This window comes from Strix uralensis, chromosome 2 (assembly GCF_047716275.1).
Source record: "Strix uralensis isolate ZFMK-TIS-50842 chromosome 2, bStrUra1, whole genome shotgun sequence".
Lineage (NCBI taxonomy): Eukaryota > Metazoa > Chordata > Aves > Strigiformes > Strigidae > Strix > Strix uralensis.
This window is the reverse complement of record NC_133973.1, coordinates 2,049,069-2,076,504: the sequence shown is the minus strand read 5'-3', so window position 1 is coordinate 2,076,504 and position 27,436 is coordinate 2,049,069. Positions and strand designations below refer to the sequence as shown.

Sequence of the window (27,436 nt, the reverse complement as noted above, 5' to 3'; positions counted from 1 at the left end):
ATCCTTTAGTTACTCGTCTGAAGTGAAAAATTGTTCATAATGTGACACTCATTTCAGTGTCAAAGAGTAGAAAAGCACAGGAGAAGCTAATACTGAACAGCACAAAGCTTGTTGCCTCTGTTCCAGCCCCTTGGATATGAATCCATACCCGAATGCCCATACATTCAACCTACTGCACCACGACCTAACCAACTGAACGGGGTAATTATCATTCCTGACAAACTCTGCCTAACAAAAGAAAACGAGATTAGTTCCAGTTGCACATTCCAGTCAAAAGATGACATAATACATCGTGGATTTTGCCCACAAGATGGTTATGTTAAATAGTATTTGATATGAGCAATAAGAGATTTGCAAGAAACATTAGTTTTGCCTTAAATGGCACTTCCCTTTATTTTCAGCTTTTGTTTGAAAAAAAGTGCCTCTAGTCTGCCCTAAAATTCATCTAACAAAAACCACTTGTGTGGGTACTACATATAAGTAGTGCAACCACTTTAAGCCTTTGGGGACCATTGTAGCACAGAGTTATATATGGATATTTCAGCGTTCAATTGCAACTGTGTTGAAATATTTAAACAACAAGAGCCATAAACAGGAAGGAATTGGTTTACAAAAGCTGCATTACTTACAGCGATGTTCTGCAAAAGCATTGGTACATTTTTAGAAAGAAGATTTGCTTAAATGTTCACAAATTGCAGTATAAATCAAGCTAACTAGCACAAGTTGCCAAAACACACTTCCATATCATACAGCCTGCCTCTGTTGCATTTATTCAAGGTCAGGGGAGTTGTAATGAGCTGGTTGGCAAAGGTTCAGCTAACTTATCTGAGAAGGTGACTTCTGGCTTTTTCCTTAAAAAGAAAAAAAGCTTTCACTGAAAAACCCCTTGCTTTTTTGATCACAAATTAGCCATAGAAAGTGTGAAGCAAATGCATGCCAATTCAGTAATATCTGCTTGAGTTGGTAGTGAAGAGAAGTATGCAACTTATCTTCACAGACAAAATATTCCATCATCAACAGCAAAGTTGTAGGTGGCAGTATGAGAAAGAAAGGATGAGAAGTTTATCCGGGATCTAAAATACAAAGAGCCGAAGGAGAACATCAGCTTAGAATTCTGTGTCAGAAGGGAAAAGCTGATTTCTTAAAGGAAAGTCTCTTATCCTCGGAAGACACATCTGCTTACATTAGAAAAGGATTATTTTGTTACTTAACCACAGGTACCAGCACTTACAAGCTTACCTTATCCAGCAACACATTCTGCCATAAGCGGAAAATACTGAGGTAGCTTCTGTCTCTTGCACTGAATGATGTGAAGAAAAACTGCAGGAAAAACAAGGTGCAAAAAAAAAAAAAAAAAGTAGGTATTTCAAGAAATCCAGAATGCTTCCTTGTATCATAAATATCCTAAGGTTTTCAGCAATGGCACGCTCCTCTCACATTCAACAAAGCTGAGCTCATATTCCTCACACTCCACACCTTTTATCACTTTTAATAAATAAGAGTTAGTTCCCCAATATCCACATAGTATATAAAGACACTGGCTGTTCTGGGCATCTGACTGCAATCATTTGTACCTTTGGCACGAAGAAAGAGCTCCCCTTCAACTAACTCCACAGTTAAATCTTTCTCCCACTTCCAAATAGAAGGTGGAGTAAATCAGAGCTGCACATGCTTATTTCTTACAGGCCACAGCCCTTTCCATCCTTCTGCCACAGATTCCTTCTTACTAATCTTTTCACGAGTAGATGTGAAATTAAAATAATTAAAATAGGAGATCAAATTAAATGCATCATTTGCAGTATTAAATCTTTCCCATTTGAAAGTTTATTTAGCAAAGAGATTTATCTTCCTGATGATGAAGGTTAATAATTAATCAATTGAGAACCAAAAGCCAAATATGAGGAATCACAGTTCCTTTACAAAGAATAGCTCCAGATTCACCCTGGAAAGCTATTCTCTGTATCCAGCCAAGAATTGTTATTTTCAAGGCATTTACAAAAGAAGTATCATGAAGCACATAAGAACATTCTGCATCACGCTTTTCAGTTTTTCCAAACACACATGCAAAACCTACATTTCCCAGCACATAAAATTGCATGTTCTATGGGTAGATCTCTCCTTAACTCAAACTCCATGACATCACAGCCCTCCTGTTTTCAGCAATTTTTTTCCAGGGGCACTTTAAATCAAGTGAATTTGATATTTTTGTCATCTCAAGGATGCACATTCTGAATTCATGCCCTGGACTTTTAGCTTTCAAACGGCTTTTCTTTGAGAATCAGTGGGACAAAAACTCCCTTACTTTCTGGTTACTGCATCAACACTAGTTTGATTGCAGAATCCCCAAGTAAAGCTGAATTATCAAGCCAATATGCACAACGACCAAACCACCAAGTCTGTCTTCTAATGCCAATCACATTTAAAGATTTGACAGGGAAGTTACTTATGCAAATTTAAAACTACAAGTGCTCTGTCCTGGACTTTATCATTTAAAAAATGTTTTTAAATACAGGTTTTCACCTTCTCTCCTTTTGTTGCTATTTGTATAGCATTTGGAATGAGCCGAGCAGTCTTCTCCTTTGTCATGAAAGTAATATCCTTCAAGGCAATAGAAATCTAAGCAGAAACAGATTTAATAAGACATATTAAAAATTACTATTAAGACTAAAAATTTAAAAAGTCACAGAACATACAAGAGGAACTCAAACCAACCCCAAACCCTGGGATGCAATTCAGTTGAGATCACAAAGGCAATTACTGTCTCCACTTGCTAACCTTAACAGCAAGCATTCCAAAGTAGAAGCAAGTTAAGATGACTTAAGAGTAACCTCCTCTGCTTTCATACTACGACTACGGAAGAGTGTAGTTTTTTCTTTTCGTGCACTCCTCCAGCACTCAAGCATTAAGGGCACAATCCCAACCGCATACAAACCACAGATCTGAACGCCAATGCCAATCGGTACGCTATAGGTAAGGCAGGACATAGATCAGTAACAGACTATCTTGTCTATGTCATCTCACAGAAGTCTGCAATCGAGTTCACTTTCACAAAGGTTTATTCGCAGTCCAGACACTGCAAGGAAATCTTCCTGCTTGGGTGTGTTTGCCTTGCATATTAGTATTTGAAATGTTTCTGTTTAGAAGAGCATGGCCTGACTAGCTGCAACAAGCCATTTCTATCCAGCCTACCCGCTTCCCTTGAAGATAAGACTGTGCTAACATTCAGCTTAGAGAAAGGAAGAACATACAGTAGGATCTTGATTTTTTTCTGTGTGTGCAGAAGGTCCTCCACTTTCTCTCTCTGAATCAACATGGCCTGCTAAGGAGGTCCCAAAACTTGGCTCTGCCATTGCAGCTGATGAGCTCAGATTGCCTTAGGATATCACTGAAGATATCACTCTGCTAGACAGGCAGGAACAAGTTACCAGGATGTATGCTGGTTTAGCTGAAAAATCAGTCTTTGAGTGGTTTATATATTCAAGGGTTTCATTTAAAAAAAAAAAAATCTCAAGTCTATAATAAGAAACATTCAATCATCAAACTAATCTCATGAAATTAAGCTTGGTTTTCAGTGAAGCATTTCTACACCTCCCCATTGTATTAAGTACATGAGCTATTTGTTATCTTTCCTGTACTTCAGAGCACACATAGTAGAATTTAAGAGATTAACTTAAGGTATGAACAGTCTCACAGCTGCAGAACACTGACACAACTCCATCGTCTGTTAACTAGTTTACCTTACCTTTCTCATTCACTGCCTCATGCTATTTCTACAGCAGATGCAACGACTGCCTGAATGAAAAAATTTTAACTCATTAACCTAATTTGACAGAAATAGAGTGCCAACATGTCACAAATATCTACTTTTGCTCATACAGTTCAAAAGCTACAGACCACAATACAAAAACTTGCAGAGGTCATTTACTGATTCTCTTCAGCTACTCTTAGATGCTGATATTTACATGTGAGACTAAACCAAGTAAGATTCAATGCTGGAGAGTTCTTGAACAGGGCAACACCACGTAGTTACCACGCTCCTGGTCTTACAGGAGAACATTATGTGTTACGTGCCCTTATAGAGCTACCCTCCTTGGTGAAGAGAGGCAAATCGTCATCCAGAACTGTAAAAGATCAGCTTAGCTTAACTCCTGAACTCCTTCCTATGCTGAGTGACTGACAGAGGAGGCTTACTTCAGCATTGCAATGTCTCCAATGTTATTCTTATTTTACAGAGCAGCAGATCTGCATTTCCACTCAGGGATACAGGCTCTTTCTTTTCAGCACAAAGTTCCTAGCATGAGATTGACAAGGTAAGATTTGTTTGAGGGACTCTTATACCCTGATAGTACAGGACAAAAAAGAGGTGGGATTCAAGTGAGCTGAGATCTTACTGTGGTCTCCCATCGGAAAATGTTGCTGTGGAAACAGAGCCAGTTTTCAGAGAGATACAAGCGTCCTTGCAGCAGGATATCCTTCTGGAGTGCACAGGCATAATCTACGTATAGAGAGCAAGAGCAAGTTTACTCACTTATTGCAGCTCAGTTGACCCAAACCTGTTAACTTAAAATGAGATAAGGGTATTACAATACAAATAAAAAGCCATTTCTTTCACTCTTCAAAAGTCTGTGAAGGCAGACTTGTACTGGGTTGCATCCAGACCATTGCTCTGGGAATACCCCAAAGCCAGAGCTGATAGAAGTATCTGTGTGAGGACAGCACTTCATTTATTGACCCCCTGTGCATTATCCTGTATTTTCAGAGAACAGGTATCGAGCAAGATCAGGAGTACAGGAAAGAAGTATGCATAAGTCAAACTTCAAAGCGCCTAAACAACAGAATGCACAAACATTTCATAGTATAACAGATTATACTGTCAACTCCTACATAACAGTAGTTCATATGCTGTAGTAAGATAATCATTTTCCACTAAACAGATCCTATCACTAGCTAAAACTAGCTGCAGAGTGAGACACTAAAAGGCAGCTTGAAGCTATCCAGTTCTTCAGGCACGGGATATTTTCAGAAGCTGACTGTCATTTTTATTATGATACTGCCTCTGGCTGAAACATCCCTACTGAGAAACAGATTTCATCTAGAAAGCAATTACCCATCATCAGATACCTGCTAATTAAGAACAAGAGCAGAGGATTTGGTTGCGCTTTTTAAAAACCTGAGAGAACTTTCATAGTTTCGGAGCCTGAAGATTCAAACAAAAGGAATTTTCAGAAGTACTGCTGCTAGAAAGTTAAGACAGACTCTTTTGGAAGCTCCAACCTAAAGAAGGTTACCTTATGTATAGAAAATACCCAGAATGTATCTATTCATGCAGGATGTTAATGATTTTAACTTCAGAGGTATCAAAGAGGGTTTTTTTTATTTTGAAAAGGATTGTACCTGGTATTGCCTGAGCCAGAATTTTGATTCTGTGTACAAGATGATGAATATAGTTCTTGTTCAAGTACCAAGACGTTCAGGAGTCCCTCACCATCCTAACTTGAAGGTAAGTCTGCATCTACAGAAGCTTTTATTATGATTTTTAAAATTCTCTTGGGTTTTCCCCTCAAATAATCAAGTAGAAACAAAGTTTCTTGCAACGAGCCCTTGGAGACAATCACAAACAGAATTACATAAACTTAAAGAAACCCAAACCAGTAAGTTCTAAGTGCATGTTTAAAGAGAAGTCAGATACCAAAATGCTGGGAGAGCAGGGAGAGGGAAGGCAGCAGGAGTTTGAGGTTAAGGACTTGAGGAAAGCATTACCAAGAAGTTTGCATCTGAATCCTATGTTTGGGGGAGGGAAGGAGAGAGAGGGATTCAGACCTATAAATATTGGAACACTGGGCAAGTGATGAGCACCACCATCATGACCCACCCACATAAAAGAGAGTATCAAAGGGAGAGATTAGCATTTCTCCTTCTAAGCTTTCAGATCCATTAACTTAAGATGCTGCTCGCAAACATTTTCAGACAAATTAAAAAGTTAGTGGCACTCCTTTAAACTCCCATTTAAAAAGTCTAAGACATCTCTCTTTCATTATAAGAAAATAATTGTATTTCATATAATCTTTATATACAGTGCTCATTGCAGTGGAACAGTCACTTTTTTTAACAGCTAAGTTAAGAACAGGAACAGTTACAGTTCTTTTAATGAATAGCAGCAAGTAATTGCTTCTTTGAGCACTATAAAGCCTGTGGTAAGTTTTTCTGCATGAAGCAAAGGAAGAGCTCTTTGCTTGGAGGATGCAAAAAGTCCTTCCAAAGAAGCACTGCTTTTTATGTGGTAAAAAAAAACTATATAAAATAATGGCTTTGCTTCTGATGAAGCAGGTGCTACGTTGTTGAGATTAACCCATAACTAAACCTTTCTCCAAGTCCTAGGCAGTCTGTTCATTGAATCTGTGCTCCAGAGTTTGCTCGCCGGCTTTTATATCAATCTTGTGTAAGGAGAAACATCAAAACAATGCTTTGAAGTAATATCCTTTTCTTCTGTACTGAACTCAAGTATTTTAAAAACGCAGAAGGCATTTCAGAGGATAACTGCCTCCTCGTGAGGCTGGAAAAAGACACAGGGATTAACTGTTTCTGTGCAAGCGAAAGCTCTAATTTCCCTTCCATCAACCTGGAAGGAACTCAGCATGCTGCAAGCATATACTGACAGGCTCTCAACATTCACTTCCTTAACAGTTGCATAAGATGAGAAATGAACTTTAAACAGTCCCCATGCCACTTTTGTACAAAAACACCACCTAATTCCTGGACAGTGCATTTGTTACAGAATGCTCTAGCAGCGCAGGCAGGCTTACCTGCAAGGCAAGAGATAAAAGAGGGACTAAGGTGCATCACTGCAGGCAAAGGAGGTAGTTATACACTTGCCTCCTTTGGATTTTGCAGTGGAGCAAAACAGCGAGTCAGAGCTCAAAAGGAACATTTCAGAGCCAAGAAGTTATGCACCATAGTCTGATATTCTCTGCCACCTGCTTCTCTCCCCTCCCACCCCATGCAGTTCTCACCACCTCTGCTCTTTCAGCTGAGTGTTACTTCTATGCCTACACCCATGTCATCAGTGTGTGGATGAACTAGCCTGGTATACTGGGCTGTGAAAAACCTCCACTCAAGGCATGAGCCAACCCAGAACTAGCAGACTTGCACAGCACACCACTAGATAACATACTTTGTGCTCAGCACTAGCCTGGGTAGTAACTACAACTACACAGAACAGCGTGGGACATAAAACATTGTTATCTGCCCTCAATATACCATGTTGACAAATAAACCCAAGTGCACAGCGTTATAAATCAGGATAAACTGAAGATTAGTTTGTGTTTTCTAATGATCTCCTTGGCTGATGTGAATTACACACTTAAATACTGAATTTTATGTCCTCATACCACATAGCTGGCATTTGTCTCTGAAAAGAGTTTCTTTAAATGACAAGCACCCACTGTGACACTCAGTCCCAGAAGTCACATTAATCAAGGTGCCTAGGGCAAGAGTCTAGGCTTAGTTCCAGGGAGCAAGTGAAAAGCTTCTGCTAAGGATGTTCTACCTACTTAACAGGGTCACTGGAGCAACATCTCTTACCTTTGTATCCAAGTACCAACCCATTACAACTACGGAATCATTCCCTCCTCTCCCAACATTTATGGCAACTGATTCAGTCATAACTAGTTGCCTCTTTAAAGTGAGAGGACTCAGACACTCACAGGATAGAAAATAAACGGTTATGACAACTACACCAAGTTGGTTGTCCACACTGGAAAGAACATAAAACGAATTCAGTGGTCTCAGGATTTAACTCTACCTCTGGTTCTTCTCACACTTGCATCACACCTGTTGAGTTTATGTGCTCAGTGCTCACCCTGACCCTGCACAGTGACCTTCCTTTCCCGCTTGTCAGCTAACTGCTGTCAGACAGTCACACCTCCACCACTGTCAAGGGTTTTGTCTAAAAACCCACTAAATTTCTCTTCCTATCGCTACTTTTAAGAGGCTCCCATCCCATATCTAGATGAACTAGAAGATTCTGTATCCAGTCCTTCACTCCTCAACCCCCAAAAGGAATCTTTTTTTTTTTTTTTTGCAAAACAGGCAGTACAGGAGAGGAGTACGGACCTGACCTTTCCTGAAGCTATTTGATGCTTGTTCAGAGACAGGAGAACAGGAAGTTATCAGCTGTCGTTAGAATCTGCCATAAAAAACCCACCTTGGCACTACTACAATCTGGAGTTATCAGCCAGAAGACACACACTTTTGGTGTGATTACGTCTTACCTACTATGAGTCTCTCCGAGTCTGGCAGATGAGAAAACTGTCTCTTGAATTCCTCACTCCTATATTTGTAAGTGGAACTTGAGAGCTGCAACAAAGAATGGTAAAAGGCTAAGCAAACATTTATTTTCAGCTATCAACAGTTTTCACACTGGATGTGTAATTTTATCTTGAAGAACAAATGAACATCAGAAGAGCAATAAAGAATAGGCAGTATTGTGATCATCGCTAACTTTATGCTTGCTCATGGAAGGGTGTGCTTCTAGTATTTAGAATAGCATGGGCCAAGCCATCCCTCCGTCAGGCCAGCTGCCAAATACCAGGCATTACAGCTGTATGATGGCAACCTGCTTCACTCGAAGACATGAGAGCCCCTTCCAGGGCTAAGGCTTCTAGCACAGACCAAATGTAGAGGCAAGCAAGGCAACAACACAGGAGGTGACAGAGCAGATCGAGTCCTCGTGCAGGCCACTAGCTGGACACAAGGACACAACCTAGAACACAAATTCCTACTTGGAGTACCATTTCAGGAATACTACAATGCAGTGAACTTTTTGCCAGTTGCTATAATTAGATTTGTAAGAATAAAGGCAAAAGTTTCTTCCACTAAGCACAAATAGCAGCACCATCATCACCTCTTGATTTCCTGATCTGTTCCACATTTCACCCCATATTTAAAGAGATAGCTGTCTATGGTTCATTTAAGATTCAAACTGGGCAGTAAACTCATAGCAAAGAAGATTAATCTTGATGGACTTTAACTCCTCATTCTTATAAACAAATGCCCCTGCTCCCATTCAGATAATGAGCTTCAGCATGTACTCCAGAAAAGATTCTGTTTAAAAGCCCTATTTTTCATTTTGCAGTAACAACAAGGCCATTTTTTTTTTTCTTAACAGATGTTGGTCATTTATTTTAGGGGCTGTCCTAACAAAATGCTGCATAAGGCAATGACTCAGCTGGACTATAGCTAAGACAGAAAGAAGTCACTTCCAAGTGTTACCAAAACCAGGTATAAATATATTAAAAAAAAGACTTTCACACTTTTTTTTTTTACCTTTCTAAAAATCTTAAGCACGTGGCTGCTATTCTCTCTTTGAGCACCTGTATTACTCCAAAACTTTACATTCACCATTAAACCCAGCTCTACCATAAGGTTAGTAGTTATTTACATTTGGGTGGGAGAAGAACAAACAAAGGAGGCAAAGAACCACTTTTGACTGTATGACCTCACAGCACGTTTACTAAAAAAAACCCCAGTTTTAGCACATTCCTGCAGCATGTTAGTTGGTCACGACCTTTTCATTATGTCTGCGTTTGTTGTCAGAACAATCCCAGAACAGACAGACTTATCTTCAGCTTGAGGGTCTTTTAATAAACTAGTGCCAATAGTGCCCCCACCTCATGAAGATTCTCACATTTTTCTATTTTCCACAGAAGAGATTCTTGCTTCTTGCAGTTCAAAAGTTCCCTGAACGCAACCCTACACACACATCCTACCGTGGTCTGTCATTACCTACACTTGAGAATTGAGCTCTTTGGCCACAAGAACACATAAACGCTACTTCAAGGTCAGGTGTTTAAGCACATATAATGCAGAAGAGGGCAAAGTCGCCCTGACTCAGTTCAGCTTTAAAAAAAAGTCAACGTTACCTTCTATTACCATCAATAAAAGAAAGTCTTTATGTCTGACCACTTGTGAGTACATATTTGCTGTCCACTCATAATCTGAGCATTGCAGTGCAAAAATGCAGTGAGGGAGGGAGGCAGAAAATACATCCACCCCTCCACCCTTCTGAGAAAAGCAAGCATGAAAGCTTTAGGTGCAACTACCAGGGCAACACGTTAGACATGTCCTCTAAGCTGTATGCTTCCAATTATACGTCAGCTATTTCTGAAATTATGAAAATAACATTCTCGGAGAGCATGTCATCTACTAAAGTAGATAGGCTATCGTTTCTTGGCCTTGCCACACTGTGCCCCAAAATGCATGCTTTTAACCAATCATCTGAAACTGGCATCCGACGACTGCACCACTTGGAAGAAATTGAATTCTTCGCAATTACTCTGGAAAGAGACATGGGGAAAAAAAATGAAAAGTCAGCTCAGATCTGTAAAGTTTCCACCTGTAGTTCCAGGGACTGTACAGTTTACAGAGTCATACCTCAACTGACTGAAGTCTGAGCTTGTGGTGACAATGCTAACATACAAGGGGAAAAAAGAGCAAAACAAAGTTCACAGTCTTCAAACCTGATTTATGAAACCATGATTTAAGAAGCCATGTTCTTAAGGAGAGAAGTAGTTTCTCAAGCACGCTGTATACAAGGGATAAGAGCTACACTGAAGTTAAGCATTTTTGTGGTTATAAGACAAAATGAACCAGGAAGAGAATAGGAGCATTGCAGTATCACAGTCACATTTATATTAGTGCCTGAATAGCTCCAGGAATCCAAACTCAAGATATCTTGAGTTTTACTTAGAAATTTAGTTTTTCTAGAGCATAAAACCTGCGATAGCTTGTCTGAGAAACCCTTGCTGGCATTTCGAAGGGCTCTTTGTCACAAGTGACAAACAGGCTATAAGAAATCCTCTTATTAATTGCAGATTTCTACTGAGCTCTTAGGACATTTATGAAGAGCCTGCTCTGAATCCTTATCTAATTAGCAGAAAAAAGTGAGCACATTGAAACTTTTTAACCTTATCTTTTCCTTACTTTGCATGAAAAGTAGCTCACTTAGATCTGTAATTATTACATCCTCAGTATGTGGCTTGGTGATTAAGAGATTACTCAGTGGACTGGGGAACAACAGGGACACTTTTAAGGTTACTGGCACTATCAGCTTCCTTAAAGTGAAGAAAATAAGACATTTCCATTTCTATGAATACAGCATCTCTCATAATCACTATTATAATATCCAAGACATGGCAGCATTTGAGGCAGGTTGCCACCTCTGGGTTACAACACTCACCATCAAATATTAAAAGAAGAGACGCATAAATTAGGTTGCAGTGCAGCATCTGAGAGATGAAAACAGCAACTCATTTTTAACACATGCACATTTCTAAGTTTAATTATAAGTCATCAGGCAAACACTTTGCCTGAGGATAATCTTAGGCATTTATGGGTATGCTATATTTAATCATGAAGAAAATTATTAAGTCCAGCCAACAACATATTAGCATTCTTTATCTGAAGCCACAAAATATACCAGAAACCTGTAAAATAGCATAAGCAGAAAAACCTCTTCCAGAAAGTTTCACAGAAGACAGTTATGTAAGAACCAGATACTACTTGAAGACACATAGCTAAACGATTCTCATACCTTGTTTAGAAATGGACCAGAGTCCAACTACATAAAGTCATGTTCCAGAAAAAAAGTGTTAACTTAAATAGGGCTGAGTTATTTATATGATAGAAGCCTGTTAAAAAACAGCTTCCCTTCACATTTACATCTTCCAAGTGTGGACACTGCAAATAATTTGAGCCATTTAGCAAATTGGGGAGGAAAATTAAGCTACGCCTTCTCCCAGGAATACAGCAAAACTGCTAATCGTTAGGAAATTATTTGATTGCACATATCACTAAGCACACAAATAGTCAATCAACCTCAACAGAACTGTGTGCACATTTCTTAACATTTGCTAATGACAACAATAATTTTGCATTTGCTTTGTTAGTGTTTTCCCCTGGTTTTGAGACACCACAAAAACCACGTTACCGGACAGTTTCGACATGCAGCTATGAATACAAACAACTAGGAACACAACTGAGTTGACCTCACCGCTAGAGTAATACAACTCTGATGTCACCTCCTTTGAAGAGATGCACACGTGCCTCCCATTGAGTCTTGGTATCAGTTACCACCAAACAAGCCTATAAGCAAGCTGCCTGACCTACTCCCCCTTTATGCTTAGAAGCCTCTCTTAACCATCAAAAGATGGCCAATGAGACATGTGGCTTTGCTCCTCTGCCTACTAGCAAGCAAATCCCTAGGTATCTCTACACCCCACTTAAAGACACCTGATGTACTAGTCCCCAAAGACAGAAGAACCTTGACCTGTACTTTCCTATGAAGTTTCAAGACGTGGTCAAAAACAAATTTGACAGTATTAGTAAGGTTAGGATTAAAGTACTTCTTAATCCTACACCAGCACATTAAAACAAACATTAAATATCCTGGCAAAAATTGTTACATTTCTACTGAACAGAGTATTGCTCCCCCCCCCCCTTCAAATTCATCTAAAATCCTTTTTGGCATCAGGAAAAAAAAAAGAAAACAGCCTTCAGAAGAACAACACACAGTCAGAGAGGAGTTTAATTTTATACAAAAAGACTACTTTAAACTACACATATTCCTGAAACTTATCTGGTAAGGGAGAAATAAAAAATCAAAACGAAACAAGACATACCAACACTCCACTTCAGTGAGTCTAAAGCCTCACTAGGCTAGGAGAGAGCTAACAGCCCCAAACAAAAGCCTCATTTACCAGTGTAAGGCAGGCAAACATAAGACTTCACATACTCCAGAACACATTCAGGCGGACTTATCTATAAACACAAGAACAACTCCCGTGGCACGCGGAGATGGCGGTCTCTCTGCTGAGGCTACCTGTAAAACGTGCCAAGTCTGACAAGCCTTTCCATCAGAGAAATGTTGATTGCACTGCAGCCATTTCTTCAGTCCAGAAAAGTTCATTACGACCATCCAATCTAATCTATAACGCACAAGCCACAGCTATCTCGCAATTTAGCTCCTGCTTTAAAACCAGAGCTGCAATGACCAAGTTTCCCTTTGAGAAAGAAAAAAAAAAAGTTTTACCTTCTTAAATTAAAAGTCACCCCGATGGAAAAATCCATCCTAGCTATGGATAGTTCTTCTAGTGGTCTGTTGGTTAATCTTATCTTCACTTCGTGAATTATTTTCGGATTGTGAGCAAGTTAACCCATATCTTCTTTTGGGGTAGGGATTAAGCTTCTCAAGTCTATTACCAAAAAGATTTTTTTTGGACTTATTCTCACAGCTCTTCTGAATCCCTCCTATTTTCAATGTGCTTCTTGAGAGCTAGATGTAGCATTGCAGGCGCAGAATCACAGTGGAAGCTTACGTCCACATGACTACCAGCCTCCCTTATCTTTTCACAGTTCTAGGGCAGTTTTCCATTTCTCCTGGAAACAAGCACGAGGATGTATTTTGAAAGTGTCAGACTTGTTCTGTTTATCCTGTCACTAGCAAACAGTCCGGATCCACTCTGTTACAGTGATCTATTTTCACTAACCATTCCTTGACAGAATCACAGAAAAATTTGGGGTTAGACATAACTTTCAATTATTGAATAGTCATAAGCTTTACTAGCAGTAACTTACTGTTCTCTTCTTTCTCTTGAAGCACAAAATCATTAAACTCACACAGAGAAAGAACCACTCACAGGACCTGAAGAGCAACACCACCTTACTTAGGGTGACTTACTGCGCTGTGTACAGTACACTGTGCATTTTGGGGCTGGATGTGTACAGAGTGTCCACTTTTGGGTTTTTTTTAAATAAGGAGCTATTTGATCACACGTGATTATCCACACAGTCGTATTTAATTCATAGGTCATATGAGGCATGTCAACCAATTAAAAAAAAAAAAGAAAAACAACTGTTGCCAGGGTTGGCTCAGCCACTGTATTCCCTAGGAGCCTGTTTTCCAGAAGTTCCCATGCTCTCAAGGAAACGGACACAAGCTCATAGCCACAGTGGGAGGGGGAAGAGTTTAAGCACTGTTTTACTTACATTCATTAAATGCTTTTCTTCATTCACCCTTAACTTCTCTGGAGAGAGGAGTCTCATAAGCACAGGGCACTCTTCCAGTGGGCCACTGGCAAGCACGGGGCTGTGCACTGGGGTCATTACGCCCCCTTCTGTGGCCCAGCCCCCCTCTTATTCGCAGAGGCTGAAGGAGAAACAGATTTTAACATTTCTTAGTGACTGAGCAGAAAACAAACCAATGGCAGTTCTCCTTCAGTGGCATCTGTGTACAGGCAGAGCAGCATCCAGTAAGGATTCTGGTGCAACTATGTCTTTCTTCTGTTGGAAATGAAACATGTAAAATTTCAAGGAAGAGATATTAAAATACAGGTCCTGAGCAAATACTCAAACCACTGGATTTTCTAGGGTTTTCTTTGTTTGGGGGTTTTGTGTTGTTTGGTTTTTTTTAAATCCTATGAGATCCCATAAGCAAGGCTAAAGACAGAGTCCCTAGTCCCCCCAAAATGAGTGTTACTATTAACTCGTTCTCACAGATGCACAGGCAGGCACATTAAAAGTGTCAGACAGACTATTAATTACCACTAACACCAGTAGCTTTCAAAAATCCATGTAGGAAGAAATTCCTCAGAATTATTTCATTATGGAGAGCTTCAAAAATATTGGATGCCCACTTACAAAGTATTTGACACCCAGTGTCATGAAGCTTGACTGAATTAGGTACTTCCAAAAGGGAGATGGCTTCTATTTATTTTAAAGACCAGCTCTAGTACATCAGAAGCACTGTGTCCCACAGCACCTCGACAGCAATCCAGCCCTCACCAGCTCCACTGTGGACTTCAGTCTCATCAACTGACCTGACAAACGGTAAGACTCTGCTTTTCCAAAAAGCAGTTCTGGTCGACCACTGAGCAGGGAGGCCTGTATCACAACTCTTTACCCCATGGCATAACATGAACTCAGCTGAACTGGAATCCTGCTCACAAAAGGCCTGGTCCTGCACCTCACCAACCACCTTGTCCTTTTGAGAGCAGGAAAGAAGGTCACACACTTGAGCTTTGCCTATATAAGTACAAATATCAAATCATGTTGGAGCACGGCTTGGAAAACAGCCTACAAAATCCACAACCAAAGCTGTCACAGCTACGATTTTGACAGACAAGAAAATTTAGCATCATATAAAATACTGGGAACTATGCTGCTAACATTAGGTTATGTAATTAGAAATAGAACAAAAGTATCATTTTTTTGTGAAGAATTTTAAAATTTGGCTTCCTTCCCAAGCAGAAAGAAAACTCAAAGAGTTAATGTTTAAAAAGTTGAAAGGTAAAGATTTTTTTTTTTTTGGAGGACTAAGTTGCACAACCAGTTAAAAGATTTATTTTTTTTTTTTAATGTTCTTTAGAAAAAACAGTAGAAAACACATGGAAGAATTTTGTAACAAAGCATTTCAGTTTAGAACACGTGAGGAACCCCAAGTTTCTCCTTCAAGATGCCACCAGAATTAGCTCAATTTCACATGCCATTACATTTCACTGAAATAGGGTTCAGCTGCAGCTATTCCAACAAGGTCCTTGGGAAACAAGCTGATAATCTCCTTATCAATGATAAGAAAGCCACTTTCCATTAGCAGTATTATAGACTTTTCCCTGAAAAAAAAATAGTTTGGATTGACAATATTCCCGGTTTATTCTGAAACAATTGCTTTGTAGAACTCAGTACTTACTTTCTGCAAGTAAGCATTCTAAAGCATTTTTAAATGGTGAGGCCAATGTACTTTTGTAACAACTCAAATTTGAATATAAAATCAAGTTTGACACGTACAGTGAGGAGCAAAGCATATGCTCCATTTCAGAAATAAAACTGAGGCATGAAGCTAACAAAGTCAGAAAACACACACCCCCTACACATACCTCCTCCTCCTCTAGCTGCCTGCAGCCTGTTCCAACCCATGCAAATCCCTGGCCAACACTCAGGCAGTCTCTACGGCTCCCCCCTCTCTCACCCACTTGCTCAGAGCTGGTGCTGGACACCATCCAGCAGAACTAGCTAGAGTTCTGCCAGCCTCTGCTTGCATGGCAGCTTGGAAAACAGGCTGAAACACACTAACCTTGCAGAACATGCACAAAAATGCCGCAGCAAGTGGTCAAAGAAAACTTAAGATGTGGGGGGAGGCAGAGAGCTGCCCAGCTCCAATCTAAAATCATTATCATCTAAACAGATTTTGGGAGGCAGACTGTAGTAGCATAGGTCATTTCAAGTTCACAAAAGTCCCAAAGGGGACAGCTGAGGAAAGCATCATCACCAGGGAAACGCCAGCTTGGAAAGGAGCACTCAACACCCAGCGCTCCTCCTCTACATCACTGAAAGCTACAGCTCATGCACCAGCCTTACGTATCGAGTACATCTACCCCTGGTAACTCGGCGTGGACCCAAGTCTACTCTCACACAAGACCTGGCTATTGTCTGCTTGTACATCAAGCCCTTGCTAAAAGACCTCCTCAGTCTGAGCTCCAGAGCAGGGAGGGAGGGAGATCAGGACAGGCTTCATGCACACCCAAGCTCCCCAAACGAGTACACTACCACCCACCCCTCCACCAGCTGCCCAGAGCTCAGTTCTTTGTAGGCACCAAGCAACACTTTGAGGCAAGGGATACAGGACTTTGCATGCCCATCAGACCTCCCTGCCTGCTCTGACAGGGGCACAGCAGACATGCACCTATTCTGCTTGCTTTGTGCTGTCTGTCCCTTTTCCATCTGCCTTACCTAGGACCCATCTGCTGAATTCCTGCAAGGAACTACCTGAAGTCAGGCTCTGACTGCCATTTGTGTAGAGGGGGCTGTTCTGGAAGCAAGGAGGACTATGGAGGAAATAGCAGGCTGCACAGGAGCTTCACCCTGCACAGAGGATGAGCCACTACAGCAGTGAGGGGCTGTGGAGCCCCTTTTTCTTTGCTGCATGGCATCACCCACCCATCCCCAGCTGCAAGACTGCATCCCCAGAAGCTATTACAACACACACGTTTTCAGAGCTATAGGAGAAGAGGCAGGTGTCTCTATGGTGCATCCACCTCGCCCACTGAAGGCCCAGCCTCCTATAAGTCTGATCCCCTTGGGCACTTGGCTGAATGTAGGGCTAATGACTCACCTGACAGCAGGGAAAAGATCCCTTTCCTAGCACAGCCCTACAGAGAAAGCTGAGAGAAGAAACAGAAAAACGCATTTCAAGGCATTTTAATCACTTGATAACCAGATTTAAATCTGAATGCCCGAAAGGAGATGGTAATTGAACACAATGGGGCTGTATTTACAGTCATTTTGCCAGCCACACTGGCAAAAGTGGAGTAATCCTACTCACTAGGATTAAGCAGTTGTCTGTCTAGCTGGGTGGTGGCACTTTGGATGGCCGCAGTTCTGTTGTCAAGATCAGCTACATATGTAAATAGCAGGAACTGGTTTCACCAGAAAAACGAGGCAACTCTTCTGCCTTCCCAAAGCAAAGCTTGGATACATCAGGGAATCGCTGTGTGCTGAAAGAGCAGCAAGATATTGGGAGGCAAATCTATACAAACAAGTATTAATTGGCGATTTCTTTCCATCAGAAAGACAGTAAGAGGACTCAAAGTGATCTCAGAAAGGCCCTGCCAAAGCCTGGGTACCACTGTGACTCAGGCCTCAGAAGTAGCATGAGCATAAAGTGATTTAAGGGCATTTCCTGTTTATAAGATAACACCATCTTCACCCGAGTCTGGACACTTCCAATTAGCAGTAAGGCTGATAATTGCAGTTTCAGAAATACTTATTTATGTAACCGCTACCGAGTACCTCTGAGTTTGGATGAAACAAACATTTAAATCTTAATTAAGAAGGTTAAGCAAAAAGTTCAAGAGATCTGGATGCTTACATCAACAAACATACATCTTCTCCAACTCTGAACTAGAAACAAAGGTGTTTTTAGCTTCCAGGAGGCAAGATGCTCCAATCTCAGATTTACTCAGCATCCTCATCAATACTATTTGTAGCTGGCAATAGCTTCTTTGAACCTGGTAATAAAATTATGCCTATAATGCCCCTGCCAGAGACCATGTTTCATGCTGCCCCCCTAATACACAAGTATAAGCCAAGTTCACAAGGGTCTTAAGTGCCTAGCTCCTTTCCATTTGAGGGAAAAATTGTGGATCTCTACCTACTCTCTGTTTTAGGGAAAAATTGTGGATCTCTACCTACTTTCCTGACTTCAAAGACGCAGCATTCAAGCAATCTTTTGTTTTGCTTTAGTAATTTCATCTACAGCGGGAGGACTTAACGTCAACAAAAAAAGCCAACAACAACGAAAAAAAGCCAACAACAAACCCTGTCATACATCAAGCTCTAAAACAAACTTAATACAAATAAACCAAGTGTGTTTGTATGAACTCTGCAGTTACTATTTTAACATTGTGTAATGGAAGTAAGTTTGTCACCCTCCCAGCACAAAGTTATCCTTTAGCTCAGACAATTTGTCTGCTCCCCAGTTTAATTTCGAGTGCTGTAACCACACTGTCCAGGTTTCAACAGCCATAAGCATACTAACTAATATGATGCAATGACAATTAAAAGCTCAGTCAAGATTTCCTTTTAGATAATAAATACATTCCTTTCTGAACAGCAGTTTCATCTGACTCATATTTCTTCCTACAGCATGTGTGTGAAACAATTAGCCAATGTTATTTGTTAAGAACATCTGTTCCTTCACCTGATCTTTCACTGCAGGCTGCCTAAGTAATGAAAAAAATTCAAACTGCTTGTCTTTAGACTTAATTGATCCACTTAAACATGGGGAAAAAAATCCAGATGTTTGGGGGGCGGAGTGGTGGGGAGACTCTCATACGATAAAGTAACTATAACACATTACTTCTGAACTCCTCTTCCTTACCTGCAACAAAGTCCCACCAAGATTACTTAATACAAAAGTAGCCAAATACAGAAGAATGGCATACTTCAGTTGCCCTTTCCCCTGCTTACTTTACCAGAACTGGACTCTGGCATCTCTGATCTGTATTTAAGTTTAGTAACAGTCCCCAAATATTGGTCAGAAAAAAAGGTCATGAAAGAAACAAACAATCCTCTTGAAAGTAGCTCCTCATGGTGTCATTTACTTTTCAGCAACTCACAGCAGGATAAATACTTTGGATCAGGAATACAGTGAAAACCTGAAAGAGCATATTAAACAAACTACAACAGTAGTTACATAGTTAATGCAGTAATGACTGTAGCCAATTACATGAACAGCTTTGGTACAAATGATACTGGTCATCTCATTAAGCCTGCCAGCAGCCCTACTGCACTTAAAGTTACACAGAAAACAGCACTCACCAAGCAATTGCCCCAAAACTAATTTTTCTATGAAATACCTAATTTGATCTCTTCCCTTGCTACCTCAGAAACCAAATGCAGATTTTACTCTTAGTCATTTCTATATTAAAAGCTGCTACCAGATTTTATTGAACCATTCTCAGCGAAGACAGACCATACATAAGTTTTCTTTAAGTTTATATAAAAATGAAATTTAAAGGGTCAGCTCTTGGGAGACATGATCAGAGCTACATACACACCATAGTTCACAACCACATACCTCCACTCACTCTGAAAAGGGGTGATCTCTTGAGTCCTGGTGGGTAGGCACAGCAGGAAACAGGAGAAGCTGAGAGATCCTATATGCAGGCCAAAGCCCTCAATGATTTCATCTGTCATTTCCCTAGGGGCTTTAGGGGGTTGCAGTAACAAATACATAAATATCCCAAGTTTAGGCTTTACTGACTTGGCAAGCAGCTTCAATAAAAAAGCACTACCTAAAAAAACCCACTTACTCCATGTAGTTTCTAAAATGCTGCCAATATCACCACAGAATCTTGACATAACTCGGTTAGTGCATAACCACCTGCTACATAGGAAGACACAAAATATAGCTTCCAGAGTAGTCATTAGCAGAAAAGCCATATACTCTTGTCTAGAATGCTCTTATGTTTTGGATAGGTAAGTATGTGTCCCATATCATCTAAACCTCAACAAAATATTTCAGATTTTGTTGGCTGGCTTTTTTTTCCCCTTAAGCATCTCCTGGAGAATTTTCTACTCATAGTTGCTGCTAATGACTTAATTGTACCACTAAACAATCATATCCTCTACAGTTTTGCTTACTTGCCTTCTCTCCCTCCAAAGGGATGCAAGTAGCTCACCTGTAGCAGACTTGAAAAAGACAGTGCTACACCACTGCTTGTTTGCAGCAATACTAAACAGCAAAGCTGTAACCAAACCACAAAGACCATAACCAGAGCTTACTTCATCTCCTAGAGTTATCTTCTAAACCTTTCATTCCACAAGCTATGAACTGCCCTTTCATTGAAAGTGTATCACCGTTCAACCGACTCCACGCTGATTTTCTGAACTACATTTCTAATGGTTTTGCTCTTAGTGACTTAAAAAAAAAAACAAACAGCAAATCACATGTATCTGAAGTATTTTCTTCCTGATCTATTAAACTCAATCTTCAGGTTCTAGACTAATTCTTTAGATGTGTGTAATAATAATTCATATTATATGGAACTTGCCGCTGCTGCAGCTGGGGAAAGCTTATTTAGACAGGGCACCAACTGTCAGTTGTTCAGAACAGGCTGAAACTTGATGGCAGTCAGATCTACCCCAGTGCTCAGTTTGGAGCTGCATCGACAGCAAGAGATTCCCGGGGTGAAAAGACGTGAGAAAAACACTTTAGCCTAATCAGTCATGTTCAAGGGCTGATTAGAACTACATAGTTTATATTTTCTTACCATTTTAAAACACTGCTTCTGTATAATCAGTGCTATCACAGGGCTAAAGAAAAGGCACCTTTCTAGAGACTACAGATTCAACATACCAGCGCTGCAAGTACAGCAAAACCTATTTAGATTCAAGTTATGACATTCCAGAAAAACACTGCTTAAGTGTGCTTAAGATTATTCTCTTTGGAGACCTAGAGTATTTATCCAATTCTCATCCTCCTTAGCAGACTGCTTTATACCAGCAAACAAAAAGGAGGCTAAAAATCCTCCTCTGACGTCACAAGCCATGATGTCTCTTCTGCACAAGCCAAGCATTTGGAGGCACAGATGAGAAGAAAAGCTTTCTGCAGAGGAAGTAACATACCAAGGACACAACACAGGAGATGAAGCAACTGTCCAAGGGCCTTAAATACCAGCCTGCCAGAACATAGTTACTGATTTAACAAGCCCAGTAACCCCTTCCCAGAGTGAGCAATAAGTCTTCAGAGGAAGGTGGAAGGAGTATTCAAACAACTATAAACGCAAGAAATATTTCATCTAACCCTTCCTAGTCTTGGGCCCCAAAGTATGTCAACTTGTATCTGTGCTGCAATAAGTGATCTTCCAAACTGTAATGTGTATCTGCATCCCTCCTGTGCAGGTTTGAGTCATATATGTTTATCATATTCTTGCCATATGTATTTTCACATGCTCCCACGGACTAGATCTTTCTCACAGAAACCAAATCCATGTTTGTAAAAATTCAAAGTGCTTATCCAAATCTTGTGCAACCTCATTTGTTCTTCTATTACGAAAAATAAAAGGCTTATTTTCACTTTTCACCGCCTCGCTTGCTTGCGTCTATCGTCGTACTCCTTCACGCTGATCAACTCTTTAAACTGACATTACACTGCAGTCAAATTGACTTTTTTTAAGCCTTTTCTAATTTCTTCTTTCCAACACCTCCTTGGCACCTCACATTTCCAAATTCTTGAACAAGCCTCCCAGATAAAAGCAATTTTCTCAGAGATGCTCATTTGATTTTAACTCTTTCCACCTACCTTTTCATCACAAGGGAAGGACTTACTTTTTTGGTCTTTCTTTCCACAGGCATTCTTCTTATTGTAGACATGTATGAACTTTCTTTGACTGCTTATTAACAGAAACTGGAGTCCCCAGAGAGAACACCCTCACTTTTGATGCAAGGATCCTTTTCATTAGCTTCCTCATTCACTTTTACCTTCTTCATTACAGTAGAACACTTAAGACTTTTACAGGTTTCTTCTTCCAAGGATATTAAACTGAATTATATTTCAGTATGAAGAGTGTAAAAAGGATAAAAAGTGAATTCAGAATCTTGAGATAGGGCTTCCAGATGTAACTTAATTTCCAAAGCATCTTTGACTTTCACTATTTCTATTTGCAGTTGCCAAAATAGAACCATTTAATCAAAAGTAGATGCAAGCTTTACAGGTTCAAGTAAAGAAGGAAAGCCCTGAGATTAAGTCTGCAAGCAAGATTTTTTTTCTTCCTCCAGTGAGGTTATAAAAACCTTTGTCCACCTCCAGGGAACAGTGTTCAAAAAAAAAAAAACCCTACCAAACAATAACAAAATAAGCACCCACCTTCAAAACAGCAGTTAGTAGCACTACCAGTTTAAGAATTGCTTACAGTAGGATCAAAAATGAATTCTTTCTCCAAATTTTTCAGTAAAGCTATCCAAAGTATTATTTTTTTTAGAGCTGGGGAAAAATTATCCATAGTAGGATTCTCTTCTTTTCTTCCTTCCCTGCTCATTTTTCTGCTGCCCTTCCTTCTCCCCACTCACCATAGCCAGGAAAGAGATTATAACCCAGAGGCTCCCAACCCTAGTTTGCTGCTAATTAGATGTGCTCACAGCACCCACTGAGCATTCAGGATACCTGGCCTGGCTTCCAGAGGCATGGCACAACTGCCTACTCCCACTCAAATCCAGAAAAAATTGAAGTCAAACCAGTCAGGCTCTAACATCCACATTTGGTTTCCATCATCAGAAGAGCAAGAGCACCTGCTTAGAAGAAATGACTCGTTGGAGCAACCCAAAGTGGTCAGAAACGTGCAGCCTCTCAAAGCAAATAACCCAGACAAAGCTGATCCCTGCATGCTACCACTGGCTAGTCTCCCTGTTGTAGCAACTCCTTAGTCCTGTTGACTTAAGGGTAGGAATGAGCATAACAAATCCACACCTGCCACAGGACACCAAGATCATCCTTTGTCAAGTGTTAGTGACACATGCTTTGCACACTGCAACAAGCTGCCTTCTGTGTTATCACCTACACATTTACTATGACTCAGTATTTAGGGAGTTTTAATGATTTGTTTATATAGTCAGCAGCTGATCATCAACCATGCAGGTTCTTAAAACACATTTTCCGTCTAGAAGAGCCGGGAAAGATGCCAATGATGTAACATTTTAATTAGAAAAATCTTAATTTTTGCCTTGAATTTGAGACTTTCTGCTCTCGCTACTTCTAAGTTCAGTCTTCTTGAGGCTGAGAAAATGAGTACCAAACTCCTATAACCAGATCGGAAGAGGTTTTTAAAACTAATCACTGACAAACAGTATGGCTAGAACTTTACAAGCCACAGCACTGTCTTACAAGAGGCAATTATTTACACAATTCCTTTGTTTTAACGGCAAGGTCATATTTGCAGAACCAGATAAACACTAACTTCAAACAAATACTGAGGTCTCGAAGTATAAATCATAGACCATTTAATCACACGGGCCAACACCTCACGCCCTCTCAGCAGCCATCACTTCACCAAACAATCCCATTCCCCTGAAGTTACAGGCACGAGTTACTACAGGAAGCAGAGTGTGGCACTGTGAGGACACACAATACCCTACGTGCCTAAAGCTCTGTTCAAAGAAACTTCTAACCTTCGGCATGTGTCTCAAACCTAAAAATGCAAAGCCAACAGCACAGTTATAGTCTTCATGTATTATACTTTATTTTAGATTGCCAAGCTTGTCAAGGAAAGACTGAGTTGCGACAAACTGACCTCGAGACCTAAACAGGTCTGTTTCTCACAAACTACCAACTGTATTAACAGTTGTATACAAACAAAGAGTTAGTTTACACAATCTGATTTGCCATCTAATGAGAGCACAGCTGGCAGTTACAATGTCTGCGCAGCGTGGTTTGCTATCGATTCAAGTACAGAGATACAGCTGGGCACAGGCAGACGGCCCCGTATCGTTGCTGTAGCAGCGGTGGAGAAAATACCCAACGATCCAAGTACTCACTCTCTAGCAACACAATTCTACAATGTGCCAGGATTCATTCAGCCTGTCCCATTTCCATCGGCTCCAGACTACTGGTGCTCGGTTTAAAAGTACACACACATGCATTTTGGGGGAAGTTTATGCTAAATCAGTGTTCTGACCCTTAGGACATAGTTTGAACAGGAAGGATGGAAAGACATACACAAGCTAGATTCATAAATAAGGAGTTGGGAAATCAAATCCCCCAGTTCTGCTCGCAGCTCTGCCACAGACTCTCTACAGCCTTTGCTAGTTACTTAATCTTTCACCTGCTGAGCACAGTGAACACTCCGATAACCTCGTCAGGACAAGGACACCACAGTCCAGATGATGTTCCCATGCACAAGCTGAAGCACGCCAATTTACTGAGGCCACCTGATGCAGAACCTGAGTCAGAGCTGTGAGGAAAGGAATCCAAGTCTCTCACGAGATCAGGTGTTACCCTGCCTGTAGCTGCACGCACAAGTGTTCCCCTTCCCTATCTAACAGCAGCAACCCATCCACCAAACTAACAGCAAAACATACGCTGAAAGTCTACACCTGTAAGTTTACCTTCTATCATGGCACTGGAAAAACAAACAAAAAAAAAGATAAATTTATGAAAAGCATGAGAAGAGTATTAAAGACAGCATTTATTATTACACCCTCCACTTTCAGTGTAGAGAAGCAAAACTAAACCCCTCCTTTTTGCTCTTATTCACAAACACTGTTTTTTACACAGAACACAGGAAGCTTATTTACTCTTGTGGAAAACCAATGTGTTTACTTGGCAAAAACCAGACACTAGGAAAGCACATCAGAAAGAGCTACCCAACACTGAGAATCAAAATTCAGCCCTTACTGTTAAAAAGCATCAAGAATGTCTTTCTAAAGGCATAAAGAGACATTGGATAGGTTAATGAACCATGCAAGGAACTGGGAGACAGGACTGGGCATGAAAGTCAGAAGTGCTGTCACTAACTTGATAGGTGACATCAGGTAAACAACTTCAGCCCCCCTTGGTCTCAGCTTACACTTTAGTAAACTGATAATGATAAAATTACCTACCTCACTACATGGGTGGAGAATGCTTTACTAATTCATGACTACAAAGCAACTTGAGAACTGTGGATACAAAGCTAGTACATACACACACATATATATAAATTAAAATATACATATATTATATTTATAAATAAAACACAAGCTAGAAGAAAGGTAAAACACGTTACCCAAAAGCTCCAGTCAGCACTCCAGCTATACTGAGCAGGACCCTGCATTTTCTCTGTGCACGAACTAAGAGTCTCCTCTGAATCAGCAAGTAGCTGGCTAATAACACCATGATCCACTTCATGAACTTCCTGTGAACAAAGCAGCAAGGCATGTAACTCAACAACGGAGGAGAAAGGTGAAATAAGAAGATGGTTAATCCATTTAACAGCTACATATTAAATTAAAACTTGACATGCTAGTTTCACCAAGGTGAGCGGCATGGAAACACTTCCCACTGACAGCCTTTTCATTGATTTTACATTTTTGATGGAGTACACTGTATTTAATTATTACTTACATTTTTATCAGAGTATTTTATTTCCACAGAGCAGACCCTCAACTCGCACACTGAAGCCGCGCACACTTAGAGCATGAGAACATGAGGCATCAGCACATAACATGCAGCACGTCTCTAGCATCTGTGGGACCTTCCAAAACTTGAGAAAGGTCGTGCAGGTGTAGCACTTGCCAGAGGACAGGCATATATTGTATAATAATACAAACACATCAAACATTTATACTTAATATTAGTTACACTATAAATCGTATCTTGTCGCATGTAAATACGAGCGCAACGCTTCAGAGGCAAGTAGTTCTACTCGTATCAGTTATGATAAAGATAAGCGCTCTTCTGTAGCGCTCTCCCTTGATATCAACACTCTTCACTTGGGAGGTCAGCTTTGCTTTATGAAGGGAAAACGAGCCGCAGAGACACACCTGTCCCAGGCCACCTCGCAGACTGGTACAAAACCAGTCCAGGGCCCCAACCCATAACTAACACCGCCTGTACTACTGGATCCATCAGCAAGAGCCAAAGCTCGGTTTTGAGGCCAAAACGACTCAAAAACCACACCGACGCTGGCGCACACACACGCCCGCGGCTAGCCACGGGTGCGAACAGCCGGCCAGCGGGCCAGCGCTCCTCCGAGGCCCCGGGCAAGCCCGCAGCCCGGCCTGGGGGTACGCTCGAGAGAAAACAACGGGGTGAGGCAGCCAGCAGAGACACCCCAGGCTACGTGGCGTGAGAGCTGCTCTCCCGAGGTTTTCCACGCAAACACACGGACTCGCGGCGACTTCCACCAGTTGCTGCTGGCCACCCCGGTTCCCCGTGAATGCCAGGGGCGCGACGCTCCCCACCCACCCACCCACCATCTGGCCGGAGTTCCCCGGCTGCCACAGCAACCCCGAAGCCGCCTCGTCTCTCCCCGGGCGGCTCTCAGCACCCCAGAGCCCGGACCCTTCCTCAGGGGCCCGCAGTAGCCCCAGCGCTTCACGGGCCTGGAAGGCCGCCGCCACCCCCCCGGCCCTGCCCACCTCACCCCCCCCAAAAATAAACTTTCGGGGAGGTGGGCGGTGGCGGCCGGGCGGACCGCGGCGGCCCCTCACCCCCGGGCGCTGCCCGCGGGGGACACCCCAGCGCCGGGGGCCTCGGCCCGCCCGCTGTCCCCGGGGTTGGGGGGGGGGGGGAGGAGCGGGGCTCCCGCCCCCCCCCGCACCTACCTGCGCAGCCCGCCGCCGGCGGACGGCTCGCCCGGGGGGCAGCGCGGCGGCGGGGCAGCGGCCGGGGGCATGGAGCCCGCCGGCGGGGCCGGGGAGGGCGCAGACGGCGGCGGCGCTTACCATGGAGGGGGGCGAGGGCGGCGCGGCGCCCGCTAACTGCCTCAGCGGGGCGCACGGCGGGGCCGCGGCCGCCATTTAAAGGGGCAGGCGCCGGCCGGGCCGCCGACCCGAGGCGGGAGGCGGTTGCCAAGGGCGAGCGGCGCCGCCGCCGCCGCTCCTCAGGAGAAAAAGCCGCCGGGGGGCGGGCGGAGAGGGCCGCGGCACCTCTGATCCCCCCCCCCCCGCTTCCTCGGCCAGCTTTAGAAACCCCTCGGCGGCTTCCAGAAGGGTTAATTACGAAGCGTCAGAGCCGGTGGAAAGTTTGAGGGCTGTAGCAGGAAAAACTCCTGGCTGCGGGGAGCTGCCGGAGGGGGGCGGGAAGCGGCGTTAGTGCCTCCCGCCTGAGGGAAAGCCCCGCGCCCCGCCGCCCTCCCCGTGCGCGCAGCCCGTCAAACGGCGTCCGGGCAGCAAAATCGGTTCCTAA

At 42.0% G+C, this 27,436-nt stretch overlaps 1 protein-coding gene across 1 annotated transcript in view; it reads right to left on the bottom strand.

The window, feature by feature from the left end:
- GRAMD1C (GRAM domain containing 1C) overlaps nt 1-26,924 on the bottom strand; it is a 54,177-nt gene extending 27,253 nt beyond the window's left edge. Inside the window, 7 exon segments of the mRNA XM_074852764.1 lie at nt 1,240-1,320; nt 2,521-2,616; nt 4,392-4,495; nt 8,271-8,355; nt 25,314-25,442; nt 26,854-26,900; nt 26,903-26,924. Coding sequence (XP_074708865.1) covers nt 1,240-1,320; nt 2,521-2,616; nt 4,392-4,495; nt 8,271-8,355; nt 25,314-25,442; nt 26,854-26,900; nt 26,903-26,924 — 564 coding nt within the window.
- Nucleotides 26,925-27,436: the final 512 nt, after the last annotated feature.